At 38.3% G+C, this 9,378-nt stretch overlaps 1 protein-coding gene across 1 annotated transcript; it reads right to left on the bottom strand.

The window, feature by feature from the left end:
• Positions 1 to 1,426: 1,426 nt before the first annotated feature.
• On the bottom strand, positions 1,427 to 9,169 carry GPR85 (G protein-coupled receptor 85). Its single transcript, XM_036328927.1, has 2 exons — positions 5,807 to 9,169; positions 1,427 to 4,688 (listed from the first exon to the last, which is right to left on the bottom strand). Exon 2 carries the CDS (start codon positions 4,519 to 4,521, stop codon positions 3,409 to 3,411), a length of 1,113 nt encoding a protein of 370 aa, XP_036184820.1. The 5' UTR covers positions 4,522 to 4,688; positions 5,807 to 9,169; the 3' UTR covers positions 1,427 to 3,408.
• Between the last annotated feature and the right edge of the window lie 209 nt (positions 9,170 to 9,378).

Below are 9,378 nucleotides of genomic sequence, written 5' to 3'. Positions count from 1 at the left end.
CGGTTTTAAAAAAGTTTCTGAGGGGATTGGGAAAGTCACAGAACACTAGCGTGCTCTGAGTTGAGAACAATAAAAATGTCAGCAATAAACTGCTATCTTAGTAGGCCCTGCAATTTCCATTCAAAACATTTGTAAGAGAATATTCACAGACATGCAACACAGACATGCAAGTGATGTATTTTGCATAGAAAAACAAACTCATAAGATTTTGAAATCATAAATAACCCTAATTCTGATAACTATCTACCTAAATTAATGTGTTTAGCCAGCATTTGAAACATTACCGTTTATCATCTTATCTTCTTTCTTTTTTTATATATATGAAACTAATATAAGCTGGATCTTTTTTGTTTGTTTTACTAACAATACAGTCTACGATGCTGGTGGGATAAAGTAAAAAATGGCACAAGGTAAATTTATCTAATGGTGAATACATATAAGTGAAGATTTTTGGTTCCACTTGCAAGGGTCCTACAGTAACACCTGTTGCAACACAACTCTACTTCATGGCTGAGAAGGAATATGTCTCTACAATTATAAATATGTTTAATTGTATTTGAATTTTGCAGGCCACACAACTTTTCAGCTAATAGATTAGGTAATTTGGTTGTATATCTCCAATAGGGGGCAGTAGAAAAGTTGAAGGAGTGGCATACTTCAATAATAAAGATATGTACCATTTCATAGGTAATTCTCATCTTTGCTTGAGCACCAGGGGAGGCCCCCTGGGAGTGGGCATCTTAGTGCCTTCCTTTACCCAGGCATTCACAAGCTAACTTGCAGGAAGCTATAAAAATGGATGAAAAGACACCTCCAGGTCTCTTGAAGGAGCTGAAATATCTCTCATATGGAAGTGGACAGTCAAGATATGGAGGAACTTGAACTCCCATTTTGTTGTTGTTATTTTGTGTATAGCATTAATAGCACAGGAATTTAGGATTCCAAAATACAACATGGCAACTGGTCTCTCTCTGTCCTCGGGATCCTTGCTGAATTTTCTACCAGTTGCTCTCTATAAATATAATCATTGTAATAATGTCTCTACTGTAATTTTTTTTTAGTTGGACACATAATGTCTCCAGAATATCTTTTGATAACATTTCCTTTATTGTAGTATATTGGATAATGATTTTAGTAGCAACCAGGGGACTTTATTGCTAGATTCAACCCAGTGTTGTACATTAAACTGTTTCCGATCCAATCAACTTTGGTATAAAGTAAAAATGAGGTCTAACAGAGTCCTCACTAAATCATCGCTTCAGCTGTCCTTATATGAGCAAACTGAATAGTTGTATACATCACTGAGACATTTTATTTATTTTTCCTTATTTATATTTATATATTCTCTTTACAGATATACTATAGCAATAAAAATTCTGTTCCATTATTCCTAAGCTTATTTTTTAAGTACAAAAACCCCCAAACAAATAAAAACAATGAAAAACAAACAAAAAAACAATAACAGCTTGTCTGGTTTGTCATAACATTATTGTAAACTATTCTTCTTACAAGCTAAATATTTAGAATCCCAAATTTCTACTCTGCCACAAATTAAAATGTGATATTTATATGAAAATTCTGAATTAACCAACTACACAGATATGTCTCTAAATGTTACTGGCTTATAAAAATAAAGAGAAAGATAATTATAATAAGCTATCAAATAATGCTTTTACAGATAATATAATTTGTTGGTGTATCAGCTTTATACTCCCTATCATTTATGCATTTCCATTTCTAAATTAATAGTGAGCAATAAAAATAAAAAAAAACTATATTAAAGCTAGTCTTCCTAGTTTGTGCTTGCTTTCCAGGTCCAAAAATTTTTTAACTGTCAAAAACTATAAAACTTATTCCAAGAAAATAACAGGCTACACAGTTAAGTTTTGGCAAATGCAACTTTATATTGAAATTCACACATCTGTATTTTAAAGAATGAGACTCACAGACTCTAATATATTTCTAAAATACCAGAAATCATATTAAAGCTTTCACAAGTTAAATCTTAAATAATTTAAATGACAAATACACTGAATGTGCAGAAAATATAAACAAGACTGTGCCCTCTGTAGAATAAACACTTCACAAACTGTGCAGGCTGTCATACTAAGGCTGTGGTCTCCCCTTGACAGCTGACTTAAAATATAAACATACATCAACTGCCTGTTTCTTAGAACATACTAGAATGAGTAGCACAATTTCATTATTCCAATAATGTGCACCTTAATTTTTAAACCACGTGAGGAAAAAGAAAAGAGAGTTAATGATCTTCCATGTACTTCCAGATGCATGATCATGACCAGTTACTGATTTGATATCCCTTGACTATTTGCTCCAATACTAAGTAAGATGAAAGATATTAGATAACTCTTCAAAGCAACATGTTTATTCTGAATTATAAGAACAGCTCAACTGTACCATTAATGTTGCCTTCCAGGCCAAATAAAAGCGTATTGGGAAAATTTTGTACCAAATCAACAAAAATCAAATAATACAGTTCAATGCTAGCAATTTAACTAGTAGGTAAGGAAAGTGGTATTTAGTAATGGTAATGCATTAATTTTTAAAAAGTAGATTCTAGCTCCGGCTGGTGTGGCTCAGCAGTTGAGTGTCTACCCAGGAACCAAGTGGTCAGCAGTTTGATTCCTGTTCAGAGCACATGCCTGGATTGTGGCTCAATCCTCAGTAGGGGGCGTGCAGGACACAGCCCATTAATGATGTTTCTCTCTCATCAATATTTCTATCTCTCTATCCCTCCCTCTTCCTTTCTCTCTAAAAATCAATAAACACACATTTTTTTTTTAAAAAAAGTAAACTCTAATTGGAACCAATATACTGCTTTGGAATGCACCTCCAAACTTACATGATGATTTTTTTAAATGTCACAATTCAATAATTCATGGCATATCTTTAGTGGATTATGGTACTTTAAGTCCCCAAGTATTTTAGTATTTGCAAAACAATAATAGTATGAAATGTTTTAAACTCTTCAAACTTCTAAAATTAGTTTTTATCAACATATTTACCTCAAGTCAACTTAACTTATTAAGATGTCCAATGCTAGTTTTTTTTTGAAATGTTTTTTTCATAAGTAGTGATATACACAGCATTTAGCACTGATACTTAGCACCTGCTAATTTCATTACCTAGTTTTCAACCACATAAAGAAACTCAGGGCAGTGGTTCGGTCCTTTCTCAGTATCAAACCTCCATGGGCAGTCAGCAGGATCACTCTGAGATTTAAAATAGGATTATCGGTGAACAATTGCAAAGACTGCAGAAAGTCCCCCAAATCCCTATAACCACTAATCCCATTCTTGATTTTCTTCTCAAGATATGGCTACAGGCCATAGTTGCTTAACAGAGAAGGTCAGTGTTTCAGAAGGCTAAAGATTTACAGATGCTCCTTCATATAACACAGTAAGGTTCCCTTGGTAACCTGGATTTTCTGCAGTAAAGAAGGGTTGTGCTGAAACAGCGTCTCAGCTCCCTGTTGGAGAAAATGCAGACAAAAGGATTGATTCCTGCTTGGGCAAAACTCATCCAGACAGCAGCTGTTAGAAATCCTCCCGGTACTACAGGCCCTCTTGCAAAAACTCTCCAATAGCAGGCTACCAGGTAGGGGCCCCACAAGGTTAGGAAGAGAAAAGTCATTATGTAGAACATTCTGCTGATCCTTTTTTCCATTTTGAACTCATCTAAGACCAATAGCCTTCTTCTGCTCGTGGGGTTTGCATTCTGCCTGATGCCCAGCAAGGTAGGTGGTGTGGGGCCCCTTCCAAATCCCGATAGCCAATTGGCAGCTGCCTGGCCGCTGGCTCCGGGGCCATGAAAGGTCCAGTTCTGGCTGACCGCTGCTACAAACTGAACTGGCTTCATTTTCCTTCGATCGTGGACAAAAAATATCAGCTTGAGGTAGACAAGCTGTGTGGCTAGGAGGATGAGAGCAAGGAGCAGCATAAATCCCAAGGAATCGTTGGCCCTGAAGGAGCGGTGTTGGAAGGTGCATTGATCTTCCTCCCTAATGAATGAGTAAGTGCCCACATCTAAAACTGGGGGAAACGCCATGGCCACCGACAGAGTCCACACCATGCAGATCACAGCCAGGCACGTCCAAAAAGTCAGCCTCTTTGTATAAAAGCGATGATGGGCGATAGCTAAGTATCTGGTGACACTGATGCAGAAGAGCATGAAAGCAGTGTGGAAACAGGACAGAACCCCCAGAAAGGCAATCACTTTGCAAGTCAGAGTCCCATACGTCCAGGTAGAGCCATTTTTGACAGAGTTGAATACAAATGGAAAACAAATTGCAGATCTGAGGACATCAGAACAGCCAAGGTCCAACAGGAAGTAGTAAGGTGCTCTATGCAAGGTCTTATCTTTCACCAGCAAAATGGAAATCAGAAGGTTGCCCACCACACTGACTCCTATTATGAAACCCAAGGAAGTCAGTTTCAGAAAGGCTGTTAGAGGGGAGAGATTTTGCAAAATGTTGTCAGCTGCATGGCTATAGTTCGCCATAGATGGATGGAGGCTAAAGATACAGCCTTAGTCAAGTCTCATGATCTAGATAGAACAAGGAAAAGACAGACCCATACATTTTACTGAAAATGTAATCCACAAAGAGAATCGATCCAATCTGCTGTCATGCTTCCTCTTTTCTTCCATTTGATTTGCCATCAGAATATCTGGGGGGAAAAAAGAGCTATCAGGTATGAAGTTAACAAGCAATGATGTCAGACAGTACTAACATAAAGCTGTTGATTTATGGGAAGTAAGTAAAGTTTTAATTTTGAATGTTATTATTTGCTTTAGTATTTTTGCTTGAGAGTTCAGACCATTGGCTTGCTTAGTTTTCCAAGCTAGATAAACTTAAAAATGTTCCTCTTTTGGAGAACATACGTGTTTTTTTTTTTTTGTTTTTTTTTTTTGGTACCTTTAGGACAAAAGGGATAATGTCCCACAATCATAAAATATGCCAGTCTAGGAATTAGTCACTAGTGTTGCAATGGAATCTAGACAATTGACAATAGAAGACAGAGAGGAGACTACATTTCTTTGAGGTCTATTAGTATCTGTCAGTATTTTATAGGTAACTCCCCTGTAGATATGGATCCAAAGAACCATTGCAAAATATTTATCTTTTAACTCATGTGTCACTATTCATGCTGCATATTATGAGTGTATTTTTTGATTCCTTAGAGTATAATTTCAACATTTCTGATTTCTAAATTAATAGGAAATTATCCAAGGATTTGATGTGATTTAATCTTTTGTTTCCCCACTCCCACCCCACCCCATTTTTGGCAAATCTTTCCTCTTTTAAGCACGCACGATTATTAAAAATGGTTAATGCAAATACTGGCCAGGAAAACACACCCAGAGGAATTATGGACTTCCATTTGTAAATCTTGGATGCCTGGATTCAAATAAATTTAACACGAACCTGTATTTCTTGGTCAATTAAGCCTTTCCATTTACACTGATCATCTTAGTTGCAAATCGAAAGTGGCTTCGTTAAAAAAAAAAAAAAATGCACATTTTCTTCTAGATGCCTGGGAATCACACCGGGAAAATCGGCTTCCTCTGCTATTTCCACTAAGCATATTTCCTTTGCCACTTTTCACTTGCTCGGAATATGCTGACGGTAACCCAGGCAAAATTGCTTCGATGATTTTAATTTCCCCACTGGTACGTCCCCGGGTAAATACCGATCTCATCATGCAACATTACGAAACCTGAAATCCGCCACCCCTGGATTTATAATGGGGGGAGGAGGAGGAGGGGAGAGACATGCATTACATACGCGAAGATGGTGCGAGAAGATTGTTTCTGTGCTGCAAGGGAACTGTTTCCGGCGGCTCGCAGGCTGGTAGTCCTCAGTCTTGCAACGCTTTCCAAAAATGGAGCTTTGAATAAGCCCGACTGAAGATGCATTGTCCGAATGTACTTCCATTATGTAGTTTATTGTAAAAAAAACAAAAAAAACAAAACAAAACAAAAAAAACCCACCTGGGGGGGAGGGGGAGCGCTTTCCTGGCGAACCTGCAGTTCCATCGACACCGTGAGCCCTCCTCCCCACAAACTTAACCGAGAGGCTGGCCTCCTACCTGTTGGTGTTGGGCATCCCGACAGACTATAGCTTCTTCTTTCTATAAATTGCTGATTATTTTTTATTTTTTATTTTTTTTTGGCCTTAGTGCTTTGACTGAGCATCCAGGCAGGGCTCGGCGGCGCCTGCGCGCTGAGCCTCCACGAGTTCCAGCCGCGTCCGCCTGGCGCAGGGCGGCCTCGCTCAGCGGCGCAGGGCAGGGGCTGCGGGGGCCTCGGCGCGGCTCAGCGCGGACCCGCGCCCGGGGCCGGCCAAGTCGGCTGCAGGTCCGGGCCTGCTGAACTGGCAGAATGAGGCTTCTGTATCCCTGCGGTGGCTTCTGAACTCCACCCGTTCCCGCATTGGAAGTGGGAAGCGGAGAGGCTGGCTGGGGGCCGCAGGCCCAGCCCCCCGAGGGCAGCGCCGAGAGGCCACCTGGCCCGGGGCGCCCGCCCCTCTTCCCGGACCCTCGCCTTCCGCGAACCTTTTCCTCCTTCCTCTTTAGAGTGGTCCCCAGCAGCGCCACTGACCTTGGGATTTGCAAGTTACGGGGTGGGGAGGGGGCTGGGGGAGAGCAATAAATCTACAAAAAATGTAAATGACTATTCCTCGCCTTTCACCCTAAGGAGCAACAGACTTTCGTTTCGTCTTGCAAGTGCGATTTACCAATAGGTTGGTCATGTCAAAGCACCTGTGTGTGTTTCCCTTTGTTATTACTGAAGAAAAATACCAGGAATACATAAAGGCCCAGTGGTACCACAGCACACCACATGGCCTGACACCGGGGCGCTTTAGGGATGCCTCTATCATGCATTTCCTTATGTTGCCATTTCGGAAGAATTTTGTTGGTGGGGTAATAAGAGATTTTAAACAACTCCCCACTTCCAAAAAAACTAGCAGACTTGCTTTCATTCATTCCCAACGTAAAACGTCTGCTTCTCACCCATGCTTTATTGCTTTGTAATAATCTGTTAATGAAACAGAAAAAAAATAAAGATCTTTACAGTAATAAATTGATGTCCGAACAGCAATAAAATACCTCATTGTTGGGTGGTGAGAATGTGACGTCAGGGAAACTGAAGCCAATCAGCCTACAGATAACATGAGTTAATTTACATATTGTATTTCTATTGGCTATACCAAGATAAAGCTTTTCCTGTTTAAAGCCTAAAAATATATACTTCACTGTCATGATGTCATACTCATTACACAAAGCCCTATGTTGGTAATACTGAAATGATTACATTTTCCTAATCTGTTTTCACATGTCCTAAATCCATTTAAAAAAAGATAATGATCTTTTTAAAAATAAAAATATAAAATATAAAGCACCTAACTCTGGCATTCCTTTAATCTACAAGAATCAATCCTGCAGTAGTACTGGAGTAACTTGAGAACATTTCCATTCAAGTGAAACACTCCACTTTTTTGCAAAACAAATTGAGAAGAAATCAAAACCATATGATGGTTTACAATTTCTATGTGAAATGTCAAATTACTTTGTTTTAATCCTCACATGAAGATATGTTTTTATTGATTTTAGGGAGAGGAAAGGAGAGAGAGAAAAACATCAATGTGAGAGAGAAACATCGATTGGTTGCCTCCTGTTCACAGCCTGACTGGGCATGAAACATCTTTGGTGTAGGGACCGGGCTTCAACCAGGGGAGCCACCTAGCCAGGGCTCAAATTCATTTTTATGGAACTAAAAATACATTCAATTTGTGTTGTTTTCTTTTACTTTCCAATTAGTGCCTCAATGTACTTTGCAAAGAGTTATTTCCTGAGGTTTTTATTTTAATTCTCATCCAAAGGCCTATATATTGATTTTTAGAGAGAGAGAGGAAGGGAGTGAGAGAGAGTTGTGAAACATCAATTGGATGCACCCCACCCAGGGATTGAACCCAAAACCTAGGCATATGTCCTGACCAGGAATTGAACCAGCAACCCTTCAGTGCATGGGAAGATGTTCCAACCAACTGAGCCACAAGGCCAGGGCCTGAGTTTTTGCAGTTCCAAAATCCATAGAATAAAAACAAACACGAAGAAATTCTGAATATTCACGATTGGCCTAATCCTTGCATGGATTAAGGAAAGATTATTTAAAAGTAAATTTAAAAGGTGACTGCCCTGTCAGGCCATGAAGCAATAATTTATGCTGCCAAAAGGTATAGGACCAAGGGTTTATATATACTTTAAGAAACAGGTATTTCTTCCTTAAAAATAAAGGAGAGGATATATGTGTATGCAATATCTTTCATATCTACAGCTCAGGGTATATTAAGGCTATAATTTTCCTTTGCAAATGAGTACAGTTACATCTACTAGTTACTCAGTTTCTCTAGCTATTAGATGAGAATGGCCTTTTTTTTTTCCTCACTAGGGGGTTCAGGAAAATAATGAGATAGTTTCCAGTTAGTTCATTAACTCTATTGGAGAAGAAATTAAAGTCTACACCTTCCACCAACAGGGGTTTTAAAAAATGGACTTAATAACTAACAAAAATTTCGTATCATCTACTAGTACTCAAATGTAAAGTTATTGGTTCAAAGTGCTCAAATCATAACCTTGTTTGATCTTAGCTAATTTCTTTTTTATTCCTTATATCATCAAACCTAGAAAATTTATGTTGAGAGTAGGACTAAGCAAACAACAGCAAAATATTATATCCACCCTGGGTTTGAAGGATTCTAAAGGTTTTCAAGTTCTGGGCATATTACATTTACTACATTGATCATTGGATTAGGAAATCTGATATAATTTGCTTAGTTTGGTTCTTATAATAATGTATATGATTTTATTTAAAACAGCAATTATCTTCTTTTCAAAATTAGTGCCTCAATGTACTTTGCAAAGTACATTTCAGATTTTTGCCAAGTGATGCACAATTTCTTGAAGGTCAAATGCAATATTTTGGTTCTATGCATTGTTTATGGGAAAATGTGTGTCAGGTTGTAAATAATTTTGGCAAATACACAGATTGATAGTCTAGGACAGTGATGGCGAACCTTTTGAGCTCGGCGTGTCAGCATTTTGAAAAACCCTAACTTAACTCTGGTGCCGTGTCACATATAGAAATTTTTTGATATTTGCAACCATAGTAAAACAAAGACTTATATTTTTGATATTTATTTTATCTATTTAAATGCCATTTAACAAAGAAAAATCAACCAAAAAAATGAGTTCGCGTGTCATAGGTTCGCCATCCTTGATCTAGGATAAAACGTTCTAAGAAAATATTTTTTAATCATTTATTTAAAGTGCCATCTCTCCCACTTAAAACTTGTCA

Source organism: Myotis myotis, unplaced genomic scaffold, assembly GCF_014108235.1.
Source record: "Myotis myotis isolate mMyoMyo1 unplaced genomic scaffold, mMyoMyo1.p scaffold_m19_p_11, whole genome shotgun sequence".
Lineage (NCBI taxonomy): Eukaryota > Metazoa > Chordata > Mammalia > Chiroptera > Vespertilionidae > Myotis > Myotis myotis.
This window is presented reverse-complemented; position numbering and strand designations above follow the sequence as displayed.

Excerpts from the sequence above, each read along its gene's own strand:
- GPR85 (XM_036328927.1), bottom strand. The coding sequence starts at position 4,521 with ATGGCGAACTATAGCCATGCAGCTGACAACATTTTGCAAAATCTCTCC.